Source organism: Rhinatrema bivittatum, chromosome 2, assembly GCF_901001135.1.
Source record: "Rhinatrema bivittatum chromosome 2, aRhiBiv1.1, whole genome shotgun sequence".
Taxonomy (NCBI): Eukaryota; Metazoa; Chordata; class Amphibia; order Gymnophiona; family Rhinatrematidae; genus Rhinatrema; species Rhinatrema bivittatum.
This window is the reverse complement of record NC_042616.1, coordinates 210,972,416-210,998,012: the sequence shown is the minus strand read 5'-3', so window position 1 is coordinate 210,998,012 and position 25,597 is coordinate 210,972,416. Positions and strand designations below refer to the sequence as shown.

Genomic DNA, 25,597 nt, shown 5'->3' with positions numbered 1-25,597 from the left:
GATGAAATTTTAATACAGACAAGTGCAAAGCGATGTACATGGGGAAAAATGATCCAGACTGTAGTTACAAGATGCCAGTTTCCATATTAGGAGTTGCCACTCAAGAAAAGGATCCTAGATGTCATGGACAATACATTGAAATCTTTGGCTCAGTGTGCAGTGGTGGTCAAAAAATCAAACTATATCACTCCATGGTGTGATTGCATCTAGAGTACTCTGTGCAGTTCTGGTCACCACATCTCAAAGATACAGCGGAACTGAAAAAGGTTCAGAGAAGGGTGTGACGAATTTGATAAAGGTATTATAAAATCATGAGTGAAGTGGAACAGGCAAGTGCAGATCTGGAAAAATACAAAGACTTGGGTTCTATCCATGAAGTTACTAAGTAGCACTTATACAACAAATGGGAGAAAATACTTTTTCACTCAATGCATGAATGACTAAGCTCTGGAATTCATTGCTAGTGGATGTAGTAAAGGCAGTTAATGTAACTGGCTTTAAAAAAGGCTTGGACAAGTTCCTGGAGGAAAAGTCTATAAACTATTAGCAGGTAGACTTACGGAAAGCCACTGCTTATCTCTGGGCATAAGCAGCGTGGAATCTTTGTTTGGGATCTTGCCAGGTACTTGTGACTTGGATTGGCCACTGTTGAAAACAGAATATAGGGTTTGATAGACCCTTGGTCTGATCTAGTATGGCAGTTCTTGTCCCATTTTATCTAATTCCTAACTACTGCTATTATGTCACTCATATTGATGTGCTTCATGTTAATTTTACAACACATTTGTAATTTGTTGCTTTAACAAACTCAGTGGTGATGCAATCCATTTGAATTTTGTGGTGCAAAACTTAGTATAAATTTGTTTTCATTTTTTATATATTTGATAATTTATGTAATTTGTATTCCTTTTATATAATTTGAGTGCCTGTCTTCCTGTGTTTTATTTGTGATATGGACTTAATGCCCTACCCCAGTCAAGAGCATCAATAGGCTGAAGGAACTCAAAATGTGGACTTCTAGTATGGGAAGGATAATATAGAAATATTGAGCAGGCTTTGATAAAGTAAAAGGTAACTTCCATAAGAAAAGTTCTTGTTTTATGTATGAAAATCTCATAAATATTAAATATCAAAAAGCTCAAGTATGATGAAATTGGAAGGTGCTTCTGAAAAACCACTTTGCTGGTAGGATAGTGGATGCTGGGAGTATCCTAATAGCAAAGCTGATAGGAACCAAATCTGGTAGAATGTAAATGTTTTTGGACACTTAAAGAAGATAGTGGTAGGAGCAGGGGACCATTTGAAAGGTATCTGCATTTTTTGTGTCACAGGCAGGGACAATTAGGAAGATTGGTCAAGAACAGGGCATTCCAGACTATGGGTCAGTACCCCAAATGGGGTTACAGAACCTTTGAGGTCCGAAGTGCCTCAAATAGCAGCACTCTTCAGGTGCCCACAGCATTAGAGTGGAAGTCTGCATGGGATCTGGAGCCAGCATGTACTCACATCCTGAAATGGCCCCATCCTTACATGAGTTTCTGTAGTAACAGGAAGCTCTATATGAGGAAGGATGATGGCCTGTGAGCTTGTACTGGCTCACAAGCACCATACTGACTTTCTTTACTAATGCTGCTGCTTGCAGATCATAGTTTGGCTTGGGGACAGCTATGAGAGGAGGGAAAAGCTGAGTGTTCATAGGCCAGTGGAGATTCACTGCTCCTTTCCCCTCACTTACCACTAAATCCTACCCAAAGAGAAATATACTTCCCCTGTCATCAGCCTGCCTCTCTTCCCAACAGTTGTCATCCACTTTGGACCTGGTGCTAAAAGGAAAATGTTGCCATTGACTGGTCAGGAGAATGCTTGGAGAAGTAACTGTTTAAAGGGAAAGATCAAATGCAGGTAGTGGTTGAGCATTGGATAAACACTGCGAACTTTGAAAGCGATGGCTTTCTCCATCTTGGGAATAAGAGCTACCGCGTACTACTGCTGTTCGGAAGCATGGTGGAGTTATGGGTGGAGCCCATCCCACCATAACCCAAAGAGGCCATCTGGGCCAAGGTGGAGCCCATTCCTCAACGCCTGAAGCAAAGAGGCCGTGTGTCTGTGAGAGCTTATGTGACTGTATGTCTGTGTGAGAGCCTGTGTGGATGTGTATATTCAGCATGTCTGAACGAGATCCTCTGTTGCATACATGTTTTTTGTGTGTGAGAGTGTATATTTAGAGTCTTTGTGTGTGTTTCTGTATGAGCGTTTGCCTGTGAAAGCCTATGTCATACACAATGTATGTGAGAGGAGTGTGAGTGAAATCATTGGCATGGAATAGACTTAGTTTTTGGGTACTTGCCAGGTTCTTATGGCCTGGATTGGCCACTGTTGGAAACAGGATGCTGGGCTTGATGGACCCTTGGTCTGACCCAGTATGGCATGTTCTTATGTTCTTAGGGAGTATGTGAGAATGTGTGAGTGAAAGAGAGAAGATAGTGCAGCCCTACCTCCCCATAATCTATGATAATCCTAGGGTGACTGGAAATCAAAAGATCCCAGGTAAGGAGAGCAGGAGATTTTTTAATACTTATTTTAATTATTGGGTGTAATTTGATTCTATTGTTTTGAAATGTTTTGGTTTTTGGGGAAATATTACTACTTTTAATTATTGGATGTTATTCATCAGATGTTTTGAAATATTTTATTGGTGTTTGGGAAATAGAACAAATTATGCAAGTTTTTAAAAATTATTAGATATTCATCAGCTGTTTTGACATGCATTTTATTAGCATGGTTTTAATATTATGAATGACCTTTTATCTTGATTTTATTGCTTGATTGTTTTTCCATTGTTGCACTGCATAATACAGTCGAGTTAGTGGTTTTGAGTACAGATTTTGTTGGCACATTTCGATTCTGTATTTGAGTGGTTTGTATTTTAAAGGTCCAGTTCTTGTGTAACTTTTAATTCTTGCTGTGAAGATAATGGTACATTACTGGTTTTATGGCATTATGGTTCTCTCTTCCTCATTTCCATTTTAAACAGGTTTACTTTTTGATTTCACTTTGCATGCAAAAAATGTTCTTGCAGAAAATGTTTCGTTCACATAATTCATAGAAACTGCTGTTAGTAGATTAAGTGATTATTTTAAGGGATTAGCTAATGTTCCCTCTAATGATTGGGTTGCTGTGAGAATAAAATTGATATGTTTTTTTTGCATCAAAGAAAGTAGTGCTCACAGGGTAATGGAGGAAGGTGTACTGTGTTCTAGGGCACAAAGAAACAAACCGGAAACCAATCCAAATTTGTAAGTAGCGACCCAAACACCCCAGGATACTTTATTAGCACATAAAAAAGCCTGAGTCAGGCGACGTTTCCCTCTATTCTGAGCTGCTTCAGGGGCTATTGTAAACAAAACACATAAATAACATATATATACATATATAAAAGCATTTACTCCATACAGACATAATTAAATCATATTAAATATCAAAAGAAATTAATAATTAACAATATCTTGAAATTACAAAAGGTAAATATAAATATTGAACAAATGGATAGGTAAATAATATGAGAAAAAGGCAAGTTAAAATTAGAATTGTGATACCCGCAAATAATGACATATGGTAAAGAAGAAGATAAAAAAAATTAGAGGGTTTTCACGTAGATAAGCAGCTGAACTAACCATGCTGTCTGGGTATGTCTTCTGTGCCACTAGGTGGCAGAGCTCTCTAAGTCTAGCAAAGTCTTTCAGCTAGGTGCTCCCCTCAGGCTCCTCAGCTTTTTTCAGCGCGGCAGTTGGCAAGCGGAGCTCTGCTCTCCTGTGAGAGAACTTTGTGAAGAAAGGAAAGAAAATCTACTTTAAACTTAAAGGTTTGGTCAGAGAATCATCAGCAGTCAAAGAATGCCACGTCCTAGCTTTAAATTTTGCTCCTGCGGCAAAATTATGTTGGCCACGGATGGCCACATTCTGTGTTATATCTGTCTGGGACCATCCCATGACCAGTTAAATTGTGCGGACTGCGGACGCATGTCCCCATGCTCCAGCGTCAGCATGCTGCAAAAATGCAGGAAATACAGCTAACTGCTTTGGGTTTTTATGGCCCCTTCTGAGGCCTCGGTGTGATCCTCCCCAGGCCCAAAGAGAGAGAGAGCCACCCCCTCATTCAGAAGGGCTTCTTCTGTTGACCCTCTGATCCCAGCCGGGAGAGCAGTTGCTCTCCCGGCTGGGATCAGAGCTCGGCGCGGGTGATGCGTTGGCGGCATCGTGGCCGCATGCCTCACAGATGCATCCACTCCCGGAGGACAGATGCGCCGAAACTGCTTCGAAGCGTCTGCTCATCGAAGCAAGGCCAATCGGTCGATGCACTGGCACAAAGAGGATTCTGCGCTGAAGCTATACCATGCTGGTGCATCGATATAGGAGCACCACTGCGACATACCCTCGACTCTCTGACGCACCACCGATGCAGACAATGCGCGTAGATGCACAACCAACGCAGACATAAGAACATAAGAAAATGCCATACTGGGTCAGACCAAGGGTCCATCAAGCCCAGCATCCTGTTTCCAACAGTGGCCAATCCAGGCCATAAGAACCTGGCAAGTACCCAAAAACTAAGTCCATTCCATGTAACCATTGCTAATGGCAGTGGCTATTCTCTAAGTGAACTTAATAGCAGGTAATGGACTTCTCCTCCAAGAACTTATCCAATCGTTTTTTAAACACAGCTATACTAACTGCACTAACCACATTCGCTGGCAACAAATTCCAGAGTTTAATTGTGCATTGAGTAAAAAAGAACTTTCTCCGATTAGTTTTAAATGTGCCCCATGCTAACTTCATGGAGTGCCCCCTAGTCTTTCTACTATCCGAAAGAGTAAATAACCGATTCACATCTACCCGTTCTAGACCTCTCATGATTTTAAACACCTCTATCATATCCCCCCTCAAGTCGTCTCTTCTCCAAGCTGAAAAGTCCTAACCTTTTTAGTCTTTCTTCATAGGGGAGTTGTTCCATTCCCCTTATCATTTTGGTAGCCCTTCTCTGTACCTTCTCCTTCGCAATTATATCTTTTTTGAGATGCGGCGACCAGAATTGTACACAGTATTCAAGGTGCGGTCTCACCATGGAGCGATACAGAGGCATTATGACATTTTCCGTTTTATTCACCATTCCTTTTCTAATAATTCCCAACATTCTGTTTGCTTTTTTGACTGCCGCAGCACACTACACCGATTTCAGTGTGTTATCCACTATGACACCTAGATCTCTTTCTTGGGTTGTAGCACCTAATATGGAACCCAACATTGTGTAATTATAGCATGGGTTATTTTTCCCTATATGCATCACCTTGCACTTATCCACATTAAATTTCATCTGCCATTTGGATGCCCAATTTTCCAGTCTCACAAGGTCTTCCTGCAATTTATCACAATCTGCTTGTGATTTAACTACTCTGAACAATTTTGTGTCATCTGCAAATTTGATTATCTCACTCGTCGTATTTCTTTCCAAATCATTTATAAATATATTGAACAGTAAGGGTCCCAATACAGATCCCTGAGACACTCCACTGTCCACTCCCTTCCACTGAGAAAATTGCCCATTTAATCCTACTCTCTGTTTCCTGTCTTTTAGCCAGTTTGCAATCCACGAAAGGACATCGCCACCTATCCCATGACTTTTTACTTTTCCTAGAAGCCTCTCATGAGGAACTTTGTCAAACGCCTTCTGAAAATCCAAGTATACTATATCTACCAGTTCACCCTTATCCACATGTTTATTAACTCCTTCAAAAAAGTGAAGCAGATTTGTGAGGCAAGACTTGCCCCTGGGTAAAGCCATGCTGACTTTGTTCCATTAACCCATGTCTTCTATATGTTCTGTGATTTTGATGTTTAGAACACTTTCCATTATTTTTCCTGGCACTGAAGTCAGGCTAACCGGTCTGTTAGTTTCCCGGATCGCCCCTTGAGCCCTTTTTAACTATTGGGGTTACATTTGCTATCCTCCAGTCTTCAGGTACAATGGATGATTTTAATGATAAGTTACAACTTTTTACTAATAGGTCTGAAATTTCATTTTTTAGTTCCTTCAGAACTCTGGGGTGTATACCATCCGGTCCAGGTGATTTACTACTCTTCAGTTTGTCAATCAGGCCTACCACATCTTCTAGGTTCACCGTGATTTGATTCAGTCCATCTGAATCATTACCCATGAAAACCTTCTCCATTATGGGTAACATCCCCCAACATCCTCTTCAGTAAACACCGAAGCAAAGAAATCATTTAATCTTTCCGCGATGGCCTTATCTTCTCTAAGTGCCCCTTTAACCCCTCGATCATCTAACGGTCCAACTGACTCCCTCACAGGCTTTCTGCTTCGGATATATTTAAAAAAGTTTTTACTGTGACACCTCACAGTCAACCCAAATCACCATTCCGGCCATAAGAGGCCTAGAGAAGCATCGCTATCATCAATCGTGGATCTGGACAGGGATATTTCACCATTTCATTTCTTTCACTTCTTTCTCACTGGAGGAAATGTCTTACGTCCCTTCCATCGGAAGCGCCTCTGGCTCCGACCAACCTTTGGATATTCCACAACTTCTACCACTGAAACCGCCTCCACAGAAATGGCGGCCGCTACAAGAAGGGCTTCGTCCCACCTCAACCTATGCCGACGCCTTCGACTTCAGGCTTAGCTACAACAGGCCATGAACCAAATCATAACCATACTGACTCAATTTTTGCAGTCAGTAGAACAATCTCAACTTCCACCTTCGTTACTTGCGGGGCCCACCAGAACCTTTAGTGGAGCCAGTCATTCCAGGACCAGCACCAAAGGTCCCTTTCACTCAACCACCATCTCAGACACACGAATTATCAGATACGGATAGCTCATCTACGGGCTACCAATCTGACCCGGCAGAGGTTCCCCCCAGAACTGTCTTTGCATCCAGAAGACCTAATGTATTCGCAGTTTATTGAAAAAGTCTGACAACTCTTGAAAGTAGAAATGCGTCTACTTCCTGATCCCCGCCAAGAAATGCTTGGCATACTGAAGATTTTTGACGCACCTGCAGAACCTTTGGCCCTCTCGCAGCACACTGTTTTAACATCTCTGATGGAAAAATCCTGGGACACGCCACTGACCAGTCCTCTTACATCAAGGAAAATTGACTTAAAATACAGGATGAAAGATTCCTCCTTTCATACGTCGGTTCAACTACCTCATAATTCTGTGGTAGTTGAGTCTGCAATGCAAAAAGCCAGAAAATCAAGAATTCATGCTAATACACCACCACACCGGGACCAAAAGTCGCTGGATGATTTTGCAAAGAGAACCTTCCAGTCCGCGATGTTGAATGCCCGCATCTAGAACCATCAATTCTACATAGCCCAATACCTGTTTGAGAATCTCCATGCAACAAGCTTCACTGGATGTCGCCCTTCCTCCTCAATATCATAATATCGAAGAGGGTCTTTGTCATTTATTAAGATCCATTTATGAGGGATTTGATATTTCCTCAAAATCTTCAGCAAACGCAGTTGCAGCGAGGCGCTTGGCATGGTTGCGATCCAGCACCATACGGGACGATGTCCATGAAAAATTGGCGAATCTACCCTGTCATCCCGAATATTTGTTTGGGGACAAATTTACCAAAATAGTAGCTAAGCTCAAGGAACAAAAGATGGCAGTCCTTTCCTTGACCACTCCTCACATCCCATCGACCTCATGGCGTCTTATACGTCCTCGACAGCCTACAGAAGGGCCCCATTTAAATCTTTTAAGTCCTTTCGTACTTTAAGCCTCAAACCTACCAGCAGCCTCGGCAACCTCCCTATCAATCTCAAGCGCCACGTCAACGTGCAAGGGCTGCCCATCCACCACGACAGCAGGCAGATCCTCCACCCACAAAGCCTCAATCCAGTTTTGAACCTATCTTCGCCACGGTCACAACCCTCTCCTGTGGGAGGCAGATTAACTAAGTATCTACCAGTCTGGAATCAATAACCATGGACCAATGGGTCCTTACAATCATACACCAGGGTTACACCCTTCATTTTCCTCCCTCCTGACCCTTCCTCATTGGGTACCACAGAAGCAATAACATCTCACAAAGAACCTCTGTTAAAAGAACTTCAAATGCTTCTGCACGACAATTGCATTCAGAAATACTTTCCGAAGGATTCCGTCAGGGATTCTACTCCCAATATTTCCTAATTCCCAAGAAATCGGGAGGTCTGCGTCCAATCTTGGATCTGCATTCCCTCTACAGGGAGAAATTCAAAATGACTTTGCTCAAATCCATCCTTCCCTATCTTCAGTCGGGATTGGATGTGCTCGCTAGATCTGAAGGATGCATATGCACATATCCCAATGCATCCCAGTTCCTGGCGGGTACCTATGCTTCCAAGTGGACAACCAGCACTTTCAATACAAATTCCTTCCTTTTTTCCTTTCTTCTGCCCCCAGAGTTTTTACCATGTGTCTCGCAGTGGCGGTGGCGCACCTTCAGTCGTCAGGGGGTGCAGATATTCCTTTATCTGGATGATTGGCATATAGTAGCATCTATCCGGGACCTACTGAGATCCAATCTTCTCCTCACCATTTCCTGCCTCGACAACCTAGGTCTGCTCATCAATTATGAAAAGTCAAACCTAGACCCCACTCAGACATTACAATTCATAGGCGTTTTCATCGACACAATTCAGGACAAGGCTTTTCTTCCTCATCCGAGACCTCTAACCCTCTCCACTCTGGCTACGGATCTACTATACAGCACATCAGCAACAGCTCACCAGATACATACTGTTCTGGGACATATGGCAGCAGCCATATATGTGGTCCCTCACACACGTCTACACATGCATCGGCTACAATGGGGCCTAAATCACAATGGATTCAATTCCTTCATCCACTGTCTACTCCAGTTACCTTGACAGACAGCATGAAAAAAGACCTCCAGTAGTGGCTTTCTCTGTCAACACTACAAACTGGCTCGCCCCTACGATCCCTTCGACATCAGATAATACTCACCACAGATGCATCCCCCAAGTGTTGGGGAGCTCATCTAGATCACTTAACGACTCAAGGTCTATGGACTGCGTACGAAAAGACACAACACATAAACCTACTAGAGCTCAAAGCAGTAAAAAAAAAAACGCCCTTCGAGCCTTCGAAGAATCGTTACAAGGGAAGATATAATAAGAACATGCCATACTGGGTCAGACCAAGGTCCATCAAGCCCAGCGTCCTGTTTCCAACAGTGGCCAATCCAGGCCATAAGAACCTGGCAAGTACCCAAAAACTAAGTCTATTCCATGTTACCATTGCTAATGGCAGTGGCTATTCTCTAAGTGAACTTAATAGCAGGTAATGGACTTCTCCTCCAAGAACTTATTCAATCCTTTTTTTAAACACAGCTATACTAACTGCACGAAACCACATTCTCTGGCAACAAATTCCAGAGTTTAATTGTGCGTTGAGTAAAAAGAACTTTCTCGATTAGTTTTAAATGTGCCCCATGCTAATTTCAAGGAGTGCCCCCTAGTCTTTCTACTACCCGAAAGAGTAAATAACCGATTCACATCTACCCGTTCTAGACCTCTCATGATTTTAAACGCCTCTATCATATCCCCCCTCAGTCGTCTCTTCTCCAAGCTGAAAAGTCCTAACCTCTTTAGTCTTTCCTCATAGGGGAGTTGTTCCATTCCCCTTATCATTTTGGTAGCCCTTCTCTGTACCTTCTCCATCGCAATTATATCTTTTTTGAGATGCGGTGACCAGAATTGTACACAGTATTCAAGGTGCGGTCTCACCATGGAGCGATACAGAGGCATTATGACATTTTCCGTTTTATTCATCATTCCTTTTCTAATAATTCCCAACATTCTGTTTGCTTTTTTGACTGCCGCAGCACACTGCACCGACAATTTCAATGTGTTATCCACTATGACACCTAGATCTCTTTCTTGGGTTGTAGCACCTAATATGGAACCCAACATTGTGTAATTATAGCATGGGTTATTTTTCCCTATATGCATCACCTTGCACTTATCCACATTAAATTTCATCTGCCATTTGGATGCCCAATTTTCCAGTCTCACAAGGTCTTCCTGCAATTTATCACAATCTGCTTGTGATTTAACTACTCTGAACAATTTTGTGTCATCTGCAAATTTGATTATCTCACTCGTCGTATTTCTTTCCAGATCATTTATAAATATATTGAACAGTAAGGGTCCCAATACAGATCCCTGAGGCACTCCACTGTCCACTCCCTTCCACTGAGAAAATTGCCCATTCAATCCTACTCTCTGTTTCCTGTCTTTTAGCCAGTTTGCAATCCACGAAAGGACATCGCCACCTATCCCATGACTTTTTACTTTTCCTAGAAGCCTCTCATGAGGAACTTTGTCAAACGCCTTCTGAAAATCCAAGTATACTATATCTACCGGTTCACCTTTATCCACATGTTAATTAACTCCTTTAAAAAATGAAGCAGATTTGTGAGGCAAGACTTGCCCTGGGTAAAGCCATGCTGACTTTGTTCCATTAAACCGTCTTTCTATATGTTCTGTGATTTTGATGTTTAGAACACTTTCCACTATTTTTCCTGGCACTGAAGTCAGGCTAACCAGTCTGTAGTTTCCCGGATCGCCCCTGGAGCCCTTTTTAAATATTGTGGTTACATTTGCTATCCTCCAGTCTTCAGGTACAATGGATGATTTTAATGATAAGTTACAAATTTTTACTAATAGGTCTGAAATTTCATTTTTTAGTTCCTTCAGAACTCTGGGGTGTATACCATCCGGTCCAGGTGATTTACTACTCTTCAGTTTGTCAATCAGGCCTACCACATCTTCTAGATTCACCGTGATTTGATTCAGTCCATCTGAATCATTACCCATGAAAACCTTCTCCATTACGGGTACCTCCCCAACATCCTCTTCAGTAAACACCGAAGCAAAGAAATCATTTAATCTTTCCGCGATGGCCTTATCTTCTCTAGTAAGACTAAGTATGAGCTATAGGAACACCCAACTTCTGAGCTATCTCAATAAAACCCTGCAAAAGCTCACTGTACACACCCCCATCCACTGGGCCTACAAACAAAAAATCGTCCAAATTGCAACATGGTATCCCAACCCGTCACCTGTACCGTTACCCAGTGAAAAAATGAACTTGAATGCCTCGAAGTATTCTCAAGAGAGAGCACATCCCATTGGAAGATGGCGATCAACATATTTATTTTGGAACACAAATCCCAGCATCGGGAAAACTGGAGGTGTGAATTGGCTATAAACAAAACGCAGATTCAATATCTGCTTTAGATAGTGTTCCCCGCTCCTTTACCTAATGCTACTTCCTGGTCAAACAATGCATGCTGAACTGAGCACCACTCTTTAGGTATGTAATCAGTAACCGTGGACTTCCTCAGAGGATGACAAAATCACGATTAACCTTAAACTTGTCAACTTCTTTCTTTGGGACCACTGCCAGTGGAGACATGCAGATGGTGGTACAAAAAAGGCCCAGCAATATACCCTAAACTCAGCTCTGCCTTCAACTTATCCCTAGCTACCCCTTCAAATCGCATGACTGGGCTAGTGTTTCTTGCCCTGCCCACAAAAACCGGACCCACATAAGGAATCACAAACCCACTCTCAAAAACCCTTTCTAATAAAACTGCATCATCCTGCTTCGGATAAATATTTAACCATGCACTCATCGCCTCCACCAGGACTGGAGAGGGAGCTGCTGACTTAAGAACTACCCTACTTGACTCCTCTACCACCCCCTCCTGTGCCCTGCTTACTGTACTTAGAAGCGGAATGCCCAGCTCCACAGACTGAGCACACGTCTAAACTTGAAATCCAGGAGCAGACAGGGCTTTGATAAATCTCCAAGAAACATCCTGCCCCCCCTCCCCTCCCGAACTGCCCCATACCCTGTGATCTGATTTTAGCTCCAGAATCTCAAAAAGATCAGCCCGTATAACTTTCTTCTTCCGACCCTTTAGCTGACTCGCCCCACCCGCCCTATTGCTGTCACTGTGACCCTTGTTAGTTATTTGGGTCAGCCAAAGATTAATATCCTTAGAACCCCAGGATCTGAGCCAGTTCCCTCCATTTTGTCCCTGAACATCTCATCGTGATTCAACCAGGCCCATTCTTCATAATCTCTAAATGCCCCAGTAATACTGTCACAATACACTAGGAAAACCCCATACTGTGAAGGATCGAAATAACCCACCACACTTGCCAACCTTGGAAAAATCTCACCTAATTTATGTTCTGAGAAACTTTCTTAGAACTCTTACCTCCTACCCTTTTTCTTTCTTTTTTTTCTTTTTTTTTGCCCCTCTCCTCCCTTCCAACAACTTGAAAATGTCCAAGGTTCTCTTCCTTATCTACCTACACATGCTCAGAGGCACTGCTCCCCTAACTCGGTGAATACTATCAAAACCAGGTGCCACATATTCTGCCCCAGCCCACTTACCTGCTCCCCCTTCAAACCAGGCTTCAACTGAACTGAAGAGGAAGAAGACAATGAATTGCTCTTCTTCCCTCCCAACTGACTTCCCTTAGTATGCTCACCAACTTCATGTCCATGACAGACTCCTCCTGTTACTACTGCCTCCGTTGGCACCTGAGTTTCCAGTTCCAACTGCTTCCTATCCAGCTTGCATTACTGCCTCCACCAGGAATACCTGCTGTCTTCCTGGCCTCCTGCCGCAATGCTCCTGATTGCTCATCTCCATGTGCTGTATTTCTCCAGGCCTCCTGCTGTGAAGGGACAGGCGGCTGCTTCTCCTCCTGGCGCACCTGTAACCAAAGAAGACCCGTTCCAATACCCTGCTTGCCCCAAGCCCCACCATACCCCCGATCTCTCACTATGTGCAATGCCTTGCCTACCCTGGCTATACAACCCTCTACCATCTCTCCACACCCAGCCAAGAGCCCACCTCCCTCATACCATACCATCCTGCATCCTCCCTGGCCAACTACCTAATCCTTCCCAGCACCACACCCACACACTACCAGGAAACCCATAGGCTCCCCCCCCCCCCCCCCCCCCTCTTCCCTGAAACCACCACAGGATAAAAATCAATACCACCAGGCCTGAAAGCTCCTCCCCCTAACACTCCTGGAAAGGCTTGGAAATGGACCTACCCCCCTCACTGTTCCCCCACCAGTCCCAAGACTGAATGCTGCCCTCTATGGTCAGGGAGGCCCACAGGCATTCGGATACAGAATGCTTAACTCTTCCTGAGCACTGCCAACAGGCCCTGCACCTGACTTATCCCTGCCTCCCTGATCAGCACCAGCTGTCATAAGAGCTACTAACTCTCCTTGCTTTCCACGACACAACTCTCTGAGCATCCTTTGCTCTTCCAACTGCTGCAATATCCCCTGACTCTCTGTGCATGGCTTTGCTGCCCCCTTTTACCTTTCCTCTGCCTGTCACCTTTATTTTGCCCTGGTTTCAGATATCTGATACTCCAATCCCTTCAAGCCCCTGCTGAGGCCACCCTCAACTGATAGACCTCAAACAACTGTCCCTGATGCTGAGCAGTTGTCACTCCTAGAACTTGCAGCCCGCTGGGTCTGGTGAAGATCTTCCATGAGGTGAACCTTCTCCAGCACGGCCCAGCTGCCACAAGGAATTCCCACACCAATGCAGCTGACCTACGGGGGACACCAAACACACCCTTCACACCATCTGCCTCTGGGCACCTAAGGCTGCACTACCAGGATTGAAACACACCACTAAAACCACGGCCTTGACCAGACGCCAACACGAGCCCCTGCCCGGCGAGGCCACAGATAACAAAATGCCAAGATTGACGCTCGCTACATCACCGAAGTCCCCCTGTGCAATGCACACCAACCAAGCAACTGAGGAAGGAGGCATATACCCGGATCACCTGCTGATGCACCACTTCTGTTATCGCTCAACATCAGTCATCTGCCCCCAACTAACCAGACCAAACCCCACTCACACCAAATCACTGGCTCAACAAGAAAAACTAAGATAACCCATGAGATAACAGCACCACTAATCAAGCCCGCTCACACCCTGTCCGATGAAACCTTCAGGCCTCTACCTCAAGCTGAGCTGGCTGCAACCACTCCTACGGACCCTTATCATTGATAACTTTTTTTTCCTGCCTGCAACCTCCAGATTCATTCGACAAATTTGAATCCCATGTATCCCTGACCTTGCCTCATAACCCTCCCCCCCCCCCTGTCAATTCTTGCTTCCATCCCTCCAACCCAGCTTTTTTTTTTGGGGGGGGGGGGTTTATGTCTACCCCACCATCATGTTAATGGCGATAGGGTAGACATAGGCCCCCCTCCTGCTTTAAACATAACTTGATGTCTTTTAATTACAGCCATCAAGTATCTTTTTTGGAAATATTTGCAAAGTATGTTTATTTATAATAAGACCCATACATCACTTTCCCCATTGCTCCTCCTGATCTTCATTAGTCTAAGCTCATGTCTAAGCTCATGCCATGAGTGATATGTCATTCTTTACCCCACCATAAGCCTGCATTTGTGAGTTTCATTCAGGGCAGAAGTTTCATTGTTAATCTTTTATTAGATCGGATAACCCCTTATTTGTAGGAAGGCAGAAATATATACTCAATTATTCTGCTTGTTACTATAATGCTAGTGTCCCCAGCTGTATGGTGGTGTGTTAATTAAAAATTGCAGTGAACGAATAGACCATTCTCTTGTATGTAGTAGACAACCACATCTTGAACACTGTTTTAGAGAATTGTTAGCCTCACAGAAACGTACAGGAATAAAAACGCATGACTGGATTTTTTTTTCTTTCTAATGTGTGAATAAACTTTAAAATGCAGTATGCTTTCCTGAAGTCATGTCGACAGTAACAAGCTTAAAATACTTTAAACCTGGAAGTTAAATTGGTGTATTGAGTGAAGTGCGCCGCTCCCCAGTTTGGCAATGCGTGTGTTTCACGTTTTCTTTACTGGATCCTTAAAGATTGTGTGGCAGGTAAATGAGCGCTGGATGGAGGAGGGAAATTTTGTGGTATGCTTGTAGTAACAGGAATGAGTTCTTGGATATCGCTAGATGGCGGCACAGCGTTCATTATTGATCTAAACCGAAACACTTTTAAAGCAGGGCTGTGTACTGATTACAGGCTGTGTAAGAGATCTGACATGCCCTCTGATTACTAGAAACGCAGTATTATGAAGCGCTGTAAGGCCTAAACTGAAATTAGAAATACTTTTATTTAACTGTCTCCCTGAAATACCTTTTTTTTTTCTTTGACTTCCAAACTGCTCAGCTTTTTTTTTTTGTAAAATGCAAACGCCTGAACAGTTGTAGTTGGAAGGCCATTTGTCATTAAACAGCTGCCAGGGGGATCTCCGAACATCTTTCTGGTACGAAAGAATCACTAAGCGGAAATAGCTGTATTGTATTACACAAAGGCCTCGAGTAAAAATATACACATTAGAGTAGCGTTACGGGTGAAATTTAAGTAATAGGCGGAGAATGTGACGCTTTAAATTTTAATTGTCGTAACAAGTGATTTCAGTTATAGCGAGTTGGTCTACTTGGTTTACAGGGAGGTCTGCAATAATACCTGCGGCTGCGTTTTATGCTTTTAACCTGAGGAGGCCACTAAATCGATTGAATACTACCCTTTCAAATGCTCTAAATAGCAGCTGCTAAAAAAAAGCAGTTACGTTTTGACTACGCCAGATACATGGTTCCTTTTTATTCTGGATAAATGCAGATTGTGACAGTTTTGAGGAATGCTGTGATTAGTCACCCATGTAGGCTGAACCCGCCATTTTAGTAAGGACTGCCGGAGAAGTGCCTGTAAGCATGAAATGGCAGCCGATTCCCTGCACAGCGGCCATGTGCAGCCTGCAGGGAGCGCACTGGGCTGGGTTTATAGCAACGAAAATGCTCGCGTGGTTTAACTTCAAAGCAGAATAAGCCGTTTTATACGCGAGATTTGCTTTACTGGTCAGTTTTGTCACCTTAAGCTGTCGAACATTTTTTAAATAACTGTTTAAAAAAAATATCGCGCCTAATCCTTGCCTATTGCCACGCTATGCTTACTATTGTGGTGCTTTAAGTGCAGTGTTTGGAGCATAATTCTCTAACCGCTTTTTGCGTTAGTGAAACTATGTTTGATTTGTATTTAGAATAAGCTTAAGTGCTTGATGAGGTATTTACAATGAAATATTTTGAATTCTTCCTCCTGCTGAAGGCAATGGAACGCGCGAATGGAATGGAGCTGGACGGGCGGAGGATTCGAGTGGATTATTCAATTACAAAGAGAGCGCATACCCCAACTCCCGGCATTTACATGGGAAGGCCGACCCAGTGAGTTTGCATATCCTGTTAATGTGAGGAGACATGCTGAGTTTGATTGCCCAGCCAGTTTGCAACAATTTAGAAAGGGGTTTACTGAAGAATGGTTTGCATTTTTCAGTCTGTTAAATCGATGTTACACAAGTAATGTAGTTTATTACCTAACAGCATTATCACAGTTAGAAAATGTGGCTGGTGTATTGAAATTTAAAGACATTTACATTTAAAGAGATATTTATAGTGTTTCATTTACAATTCTCAAAGGATGAACAGTTTATTGGTTTAAAATACATTTTTTAATGCATTAAATATGCAGATATTTCTGACCATGAAGTAAATATATTTTGGTGTGTTTGATTCTCTTATTCGTTTTCCCTACAGGCTTTAAATGAAACATGAGAGCATAACTATTTTGAAATCCAGAATTAATAGCTAATTTAACTAATTAATTCAGAACATGAATTCACTTAAATTGATATTTTTATATTGCTTACTCCATAAAGAAAAAACCAGAAATAGATAAATTGGGGACCAGAAATGCATATCTATCCTGCTTTTTAAATGTTTCATTTGCAACTAATTAGTGCACATTTAGGACATTAATGTCTGAATTACTAGGAGATCATGGGGCCTAAAGAAGGGGAGGATTTTAAATGGTGTGAGCCTGTAATGTAGGATGTATAACTTGTATTCAGAAAGTGAAAACAGAAGTAAGGTGATGAGAGAATAAACCACCAGAAAAGGTAAGGTATGTCACCTTTAAAAGTGCAACTGGTTGCACAATCTACAATATAACACAGCTGTACAGTTGCATCCCTCAAACCCTACACACTTGGTTGAGGCACATTGCTGAATCTATTGCAACATCTTATTTACTGCATAATTATTGCTCACATGAACTGCTTAAACATCTATTGGGGGGGCAAGAACGTAAGACTTGCAAAGGGGAGTATGGCTTTGTAACAGTAATGCCAAAAAACGTGAACACCCTTTCATTTGTTTGACAGCAGCGGTGGTGGTGGCGGCGGCGGCGGAGGTGGTGGAGGTGGAGGTGGTCGTCGTCGGGATTCATATTATGACAGAGGATATGATAGAGGATATGATCGATATGATGATTATGACTACCGATACAGGTATTCATTTTGCTTTTTTTTTTTTGTAATATTGAGCATTTAGTTTTGATGTTCTTTCTGGAAATATTAGTACTACTACTTCCAAGACCAGATTTAAGATAATAGGCAGAAGTTCAGGAATGGAGGTATTTTGCACCCACAAATCAGAGCAGCATGGAGAATGCCTTCAGAACTTTGCACCCTTGGCTCATGCCTTTGTTGCTTATGGCTAAATCCAGCCCTGACTACTGCTTATTTTTATACCAACCCTAGATGTATGCTGCACTCTGCAGATGCACATAAGAGACAGTCCTTTGTGAAACCTAGTGAGAAAAACAGAGGGTGCTAAATTGGTAGCTCCAATTTAATGTCCCTTTAAACAAGTCTAGAGGTGCATGGCAACTTAAGTCTTTTATTTATGTAAAGGTTTTTTTGATAGTGTATTAATTGATTCAGAATTATTGGCGCACAGCAGCAAAATAAAGGCTTGCACACACGTGGCCATTGATTCCTTCATGTCTTTGGCAGATGGGGCCTGGTGAAACCTGTGAGCCCCACTCTTAAAATGTATGTTTTTCTAGCATGTAGACAGATGGACTCAGGACCAGTGGGTTTATGCCCCCCCTGCCAGCACATAGAGACGGAACAAGCTGAGGTCGCAGTATATGTAGCCTGTAATGATCCCATCCTGCCAATATTCTCAGTTTCCAGCAGATGGTGGACGTGTATCCCTGTGGGGATTGCTTCGAGCTTTTTGGAAGGAGAAACTTGAAATTCTTCATCCCGGAAAAGAAATCCTCGCTCTCCTGCAGTGATACCAAAAAGTCCCTCCCCCAGTTGAGAATTCCTGAGGCGATTTCCATGGTCCCTCAGAGGTATGCCTTGGTCCGGTAGCTGGGTTTCCGGGCATGGACTTAGCTGTTAGTTCAGCTGAAAGTTAGCAGGTGCAGGAGGCAGAGCACGGTGGTGACAGCAGATGCCCTCTCCCCCCGCAACCAGAGACCATGTCTGTACTCAGCTGGTAAGCACTGAGCTCAGGTAAGGTTTTAAAAAAAAAAATTTAGTCAGAGACAGAGGGGTTTCAGGACTTCTTCTGGTCTCGGTTCTTAGCATGCTGTACAGACGTTCGTTCTTGCTTCCGTTGGGGAACTGGGCAGCCTGGCAGGTTGAACGGCCCCTAGTGGACTTAGTACCCGCACTTAGGCTATTTTCTTGCACACTGCGGTGGCCGTTTTTGCGCGCTCTTGTGCGTGTTCTGCTGCCCTCTATAGGCTGTCGGTGTTTGCAGTGTTTTGTGGTGCACTTTTTAAGCGCACAAACATTTTTACGTGCTTAACTTGGTGCACAGGTTGTGTGCCTTTCCGCTTTTTCTTCTACGCGCTTTATTTTTTGGGCGCATTTCATTTTTGATAGTGAGCCGTTCCGATGGCGCTGGTAAGCAAGAAGCCTAAGCGTCTTCCTGTTTGTGTTGCATGTCACATTAGGTAAGCAAGAAGCCTAAGCGTCTTCCTGTTTGTGTTGCATGTCACATTAGGGCTTCTCAGCCTGACCTGGCATCTTAACATGTGTCAGCGCTGCTCAGATGCTCAGGGAGAGTAGTCTTCCTCAGATTTTGCTAAACCTGGCTCTTCCCGTTCTTATGATGGGTTGATAACGGCCTTGACTCGGAGGATGCCAAATCTTGGTTCTCCCTTGACTGGCTCCTCCATTGGCGAGGGCAGTTCTGTAGGACCAGCTCCAGTTCCTTCTGGGCTTGGTCTGGACCCAGTTGCTTTTTCTTAGGCTTGTAAGCCTTGAAAAAATTCCATGTTATAGCGCAGTCCTCAATTTCCCCCATTCTCACAGGACAAGCAGGATGGTAGTCCTCACATATGGGTGACATCACAGGATGTGATGTCACCCATATGTGAGGACTACCATCTGTCAAAGTTTCCAGAACTTTGACTGGCCCTATGGGTATGCCTAGCATGGCACTAACCCTGCAGCCAGCAGGGGTCCCCCTTTAGTCGTCTTTTTTTTTTCTGCGCAGCAGTAGCCTCGCGGTTAAGGAGCTCTGCAGAGATTCCTAACAGGAATTTTCCTCACGGAATTACTAAAAGTTAATTTGCCCCACAGGGGTCCCTCCTTGAACATTTTCAAGCCGCGGTACTCCGGTAAGTTTTTACCCGTTTTCCGTCGATTACCGTCGAGTTTGGCCCTCGCAGCCTACTGGCCGTCGACCATACCGCGGCTCATTTTTTTCCTTGGCGTCGGGGTTCCATTTGTGCCCGGACTGTAATCACACTATGTCCATGATAGACCCCCATAAAGTATGTGTAATATGTCTTGGACGAGAGCACGATGTCTTGACCTGCACCAAATGTGCCCTTATGACACCAAAAGGTCGCAAGGCCGGAATGGAGAAGATGGAACTTCTCTTCCGTGCTCAAACCTCGACTCCGTCCATTGCATCGAAGTCGTCAGAACCGGCATCGTCCACCGGCTAGTGACCGTCCGGCATCGACGACATCTTGGCTTTCGACACCCTCTACTCCCCTTCAGGACCGAGGGGATCTTAGAGACAAACATCGCTACCGGCATAGAAAGTCTCTGACCATCGAGTGAGCAAAATCATCGACCTCGCTATCGTCCGAGCCGCCATCGAAGAAACCTCGTCCAGAAAGGGCACTGACCTTTTCGGCGACCAGGTCATCAAGGCAACCCTCCCCTGATAGGGCATTGGGAGCTGCGACTCCGCCTTTAACGGTGGTCCCTCTGGCTATGCCTCTGCCTCCTTCTGTTCCGGAGCTGGGGCTGCTTGCTCTAGGTCTCCAAGCAGAACTGGACCGGATGGTTCAGGAGGCCATCGACAAGGTGATTGCAACGACTGCGGAACCGATCACTGACCCGATTCCAGCAGCATTAGCACCGCTGCTTTTCAGGATGGAAGCGTTCATAGCCGCTTTTCCACTGATAGACCCTGGGTCACCGATGGCACCAGTGCCCTCCCCACTCACTCTGTCATCAGGAAGAGAAACACCGTTTCGCATCCCTCCTTCAGGAGTTCTGTCTCAGCCATCGATGCCGATACGTCCATCGCCACCGATCCAACCATAGGTGCCGATATATCCAGCGCCACCAAGCCACCCATCGATGCCCTCGATGTCTGCGCCAGTGCCTTTGATGCCTTCATCGGTGCCTCCGATTATTCCTTCGGAGCCTAGACCAGGACTTTCAGGTATCTCACCGTCCCGTCCCCCTCTACATCCTAGAGGCGCAGGTGCTGATCCCTATGATACCTGGACTGATGATTCCTCACCAGACACCGATGATTTGCCTTCACCACCTTCACCCACTGAAAGTAGAAAGCTTTCTCCTCCAGAGGACCTTTCCTTTATAAATTTTGTGAAGGAAATGTCTGAATTGGTTCCCTTCCAATTACAGACTGAACAGGATGATAGACATCAGATGATGGAGTTGCTCCAGTTCCTGGATGCTCCCAAGGTAATAACCTCCATCCCTATCCACCAGGTTCTTCTGGATCTCCAGAAGAAGAACTAGGAAACATCCTGCCTCCATTGCTCCAGTCCACAGAAAAGCTGACACTACCAATTTGGTGCAGTCAGCTCCGGGCTTTCAAAAACCACAATTGGATCACCAATCTGTAGTGGTAGAATCTGCACAGAAGAGAGCAAAGAGGTCAAAGCCTCACACTTCCTTTCCCCCTGCCAAGGAACAGAAGTTTTTAGATGCCATTGGTCGCCGAGTCTTCCAAGGATCAATGCTCATCTCCCGAATTGCCGCTTATCAGCTCTATATGACCCAATATAACAGGGTCATTTTAAGCAGATACAAGACTTGACGGACTCCTTCCTCAGCAATTTCAAGATCAGCTCCAAACCCTAGTAAACAAGGGTTTTGAGGCAGGCAAGCATGAGATCAGATCATCTTATAATATCTTTGATACTGCCATTAGGGTATCTGCAGCTGCTGTTTCGGCAAGAAGGTGGGCCTGGCTCAAGTCTTCTGACCTTCGCCCTGAGGAACAAGACAGGATATCCGAACTGCCTTGTGTAGGAGATAATCTGTTTGAAGAACAGATTCAACGGACAGTGGCGGAACTTAAGGACCATCACGGGACCCTAAGACAGCTCTCTCTGATGCCTTCTGACTATTCTTCTAAACAGCCCTTCAGAAAGGACTCTAAAAAGTAATTCTTCCGCCCGAAGAAGTCCTACCTGCCACCAACCAGATCCTGTGCCACAAGACCTTTTCAAAAAGCACAGTCTCGACAAACAGGTAAACAAAAACCACAAGCAGCTCCTCAACCAGGGCCTGTTTCAGGTTTTTGACTTCCACCTAGAGAGCAGCAGCCAGATTCCACTGCCTCACATACCAGTGGGAGGTCGATTGTGCCACTTCCACAACATATGACACTCAATCACCTCAGACCAATGGGTACTAGCGATAATTTCTCAGGGTTACCATCTGAACTTTCTCTCCGTTCCACCGGACTCCCCACTTCTACCGACATGGAGAACATCCGATCACTCCATTCTTCTGGAACGGGATGTCTCCCTCCTCCTCCAGTCCAAGGCAATAGAACCAGTACCCTACTCTCAGCACGGCCTAGGGTTCTATTCCCGGTACTTTCTAATCCCCAAAAAATCGGGAGGCATTCGTCCTATTCTGGACCTACGGGCCCTCAACAAGTACCTCCAGCGAGAGAAGTTCAAGATGGTAATGTTAGGCTCGCTTCTTCCTCTTTTACAAAGAGGAGACTGGCTCTGCTCTCTGGACCTCCAAGACACATACACTCATATTGCGATAACGCCATCTCATTGCAAATACCTGAGGTTTCTAGTAGGGCCCCAAGCACTATCAGTACAGAGTGCTTCCATTCGGCCTGGGATCTGTGCCACGAGTCTTCACAGAATGCCTCGTAGTAGTTGCAGCCTTCCTCAGGACCCAAGGTGTTCACGTCTACCCCTACCTGGACGACTGGTTAATCAGGGCTCCCACTCAGCAAGCTGCTCTGTCATCCCTCAATCTAACCTTAAACACTCTAATTTCATTAGGATTTCTCGTCAACTACAACAAATCCTGCTTAGTCCCATCTCAAACCTTGTCGTTCGTTGGGGCAGACGTGAACACCTTCCAAGCAAAGGCTTTTCTGCCTTGACAGCGAGCTCTCACTCTCGTGTCTCTTGCACACCAGCTGCAGTCTCCACACTCCGCGACTGCACACCACTTTCTCATCCTCCTGGGAACATGGTGTCCTCAGTTCAGGTCTCACCAATGGCCCGTTTAGCCATGAGTCATGCAGTGGACTCTAAGGTCTCAATGGACTCAAAGCATTCAGCCCCTGTCGACCATTGTCCATGTAACAGACTCACTCAGTCAGTCTCTAGCCTGGTGGAAAAATCAGATCAATCTCCTCCACGGCTTGCCCTTTCAGGCTACAAACACTCAATTAATTCTCACCACCGATGCTTCCAACCTCGGATGGAGAGCCCATGTGGCCGATCTGCAGGCACAAGGCTCTTGGTCTCCAGAGGAAGCCAAACACCAAATAAATGTCCTGGAGCTTCAAGCAATCAGATATGCTGTCAGGGAATTTCAGGATTGCCTCTCAAATCAAGTTATCCTGATCCAGACAGACAACCAGGTGGCCATGTGGTACATCAACAAACAGGGAGGCACAGGCTCCTTCCTTCTGTGTCAGGAAGCTGCACAGATTTTGGCGGAAGCTCTCTCCCATTCAATGTACCTCAGGGCCACCTATTTGCCGGGAGTGGACAATGTGTTGGCAGACAAGCTGAGTCGCATCTTTCAACTGCACGAGTGGTCTCTCAACCCCTAGGTGGCGAACTCCATCTTCCAACAGTGGGGATATCGTCAGATAGACCTCTTTGCATCTCCTCAAACCCGCAACGTTAGAGAAATTCTGCTCTCTCATTCGCAGCAAACACTCTCAAGCCCAGAGACGCATTCTCCCCTCTCGTGGGCAACCGGCCTACTCTACGCATTCCCTCCACATCCTCTTCTCTCGAAGACTCTCGTGTAGTTACGTCAGGACAAGGGAACCATGATCCTGATAGCCCCTCACTGCCCACGCCAAGTGTGGTTTCCAATACTGCAGGATCTCTCCATTCGCAGGCGCATTCCCTTGGGAAAGGACCCGCATCTGATCACTCAAAACGACGGGTGCCTCCGCCATTCCAATCTTCACGCCTTGTCCCTGACGGCATGGATGTTGAAAGGTTAATCCTTCAGCCACTTAACCTTTCTGAACCAGTTTCCTGTGTCTTGATTGCTTCACGGAAGTCTTCCACGAGAAAAGTTTACTCTTACAAATGGAAATGGTTCACGTCATGGTGCTCTTCTCGGTCCCTTGACCCCTTTTCCTGTCCAATCATGAAGTTTTTGGACTATCTCTGGCATTTATCAGTCAGATCTTCCATCAGACTTCTTCCATCAGAATGCATGTCAGTGTGGTAGCCGCCTTCCATAAGGGATGTTCCTATATCAGTACAACTCCTTGTAACATGTTTTCTGAAAGGTTTGCTTCACCTCAAGCCTCCACTGCGACCACCGGCCCTTTCTTGGGACCTCAACCTTGTTTTGGGTCTGCTCATGAAATCACCATTCGAGCCTCTTCACCTCTGTGATCTTCGTTATCTCACATGGAAAGTGATTTTCCTTCTGGCAATCACTTCAGCTCGCAGAGTTAGTGAATTACAGTTACTTTTCCTCCTTACACTAAACTTCTGCAGGACCGGGCGGTACTCCGCACTCACCCTAAGGTCTTGCCTAAGGGTAGTATCAGTGTTTCACATTAATCAATCCATTATACTACCTACCTTCTTTCCATGCCCCATTCCAATCTGGGAGAACAGGCTCTGCATACCCTTGACTGTAAATAGGCTCTAGCATTCTACCTAGACCGTACAGCTGCCCACAGGGAAAACACTCAATTGTTCATCTCTTTCCACCCTAACAATGTGGGTAAGGAGACTCTCTCCTCCTCGTTGGTGGACTGCATATCCTTTTGCTATCAGCAAGCGGGCATTCCATTTCAAGACCGTGTTAAAGCACACTCAGTGAGGGCCATGGCAACTTCAGTAGCCACACCTACGATCGGTGCCGCTTCCTGACATTTGCAGGGCTGCCACAATGTTAGGACATTTGCAGGGCTGCCACTTGGAGTTCTCTCCACACCTTTGCAGCCCACTATTGCTTGGACAAAGCCGGAAGACCAGATTCCATCTTCGGCCAGTCTGTCCTTCGTAACCTATTTACAACGTGACGTACCATCACCCTTCCGCCTGCCTGGTGGGGGTTCAGGATGCCCTCTACCAAATTCCACCCCAGTTGTTGTGCCTGTTGCACGCCTTTGGGTACATTGGTGCATGTTCGGACATCCTCAGCTCGGTACTCACCCATATGTGAGGACTACCATCCTGCTTGTCCTGTGAGAAAGCAAATGTTGCTTACCTGTAACAGGTGTTCTCACAGGACAGCAGGATGTTAGTCCTCATGAAACCCGCCCGCTGCCCCGCGGTGTAGGGTTCGTAACGTTTTATTATTTTATTTTTCGGCACTGCTTGTAGCTTTTAAATAAGACTGAAGTGGGACCCCTGCTGGCTGCAAGGTTAGTGCCATGCTGGGCATGTCCAGTAGGGGCCAGTCAAAGTTCTGGAAACTTTGACAGAAGTTTTCCGTGATTGGGCTCCATCCTGTGATATCACCCATATGTGAGGACTAACATCCTGCTGTCCTGTGAGAACACCTGTTAAAGGTAAGCAACATTTGCTTTTCTGTCTGGTCAGACCATCAGCCAGTGGCTCCTCTCCCCTCTTCCAGTCCTGTGCTTAAGGGCTGAGGCTCGCCTCGGCTCCCTGTGGGTGTTCTCGACAGGAATCCGCTTGGCACTGATGATGAGGTTGATCTTGATTCCCTTGAAGATGGAGAAATTCCTCCAGGGCTGGAACCGTATCGATCCATGTTTCATAGAGAACTGTCCCTGGTTCAGATGCTATGTCAGAGCCAAGGAAGAATCCCATTTTGGTTTCCTTACATAAAGCCTCTTGTTTTTTCCCCTGTGATGGATGTCATTCAGGAATTGATTGATCTGGAATG

General features: G+C 45.0%; 1 protein-coding gene across 6 annotated transcripts in view; it reads left to right on the top strand.

Moving 5' to 3' along the window:
* TRA2A (transformer 2 alpha homolog) overlaps positions 1-25,597 on the top strand; it is a 229,722-nt gene that overhangs the window by 134,173 nt on the left and 69,952 nt on the right. For 2 of the 6 annotated variants that reach the window (XM_029589091.1, XM_029589086.1), the window contains exons 5-6: positions 16,258-16,376; positions 17,372-17,497. In XM_029589091.1, coding sequence (XP_029444951.1) covers positions 16,258-16,376; positions 17,372-17,497 — 245 coding nt within the window. The remainder of the gene's footprint in view (positions 1-16,257; positions 16,377-17,371; positions 17,498-25,597) is intronic. The other 4 variants (XM_029589092.1, XM_029589087.1, XM_029589089.1 and 1 more) reach the window with 3 other exon arrangements.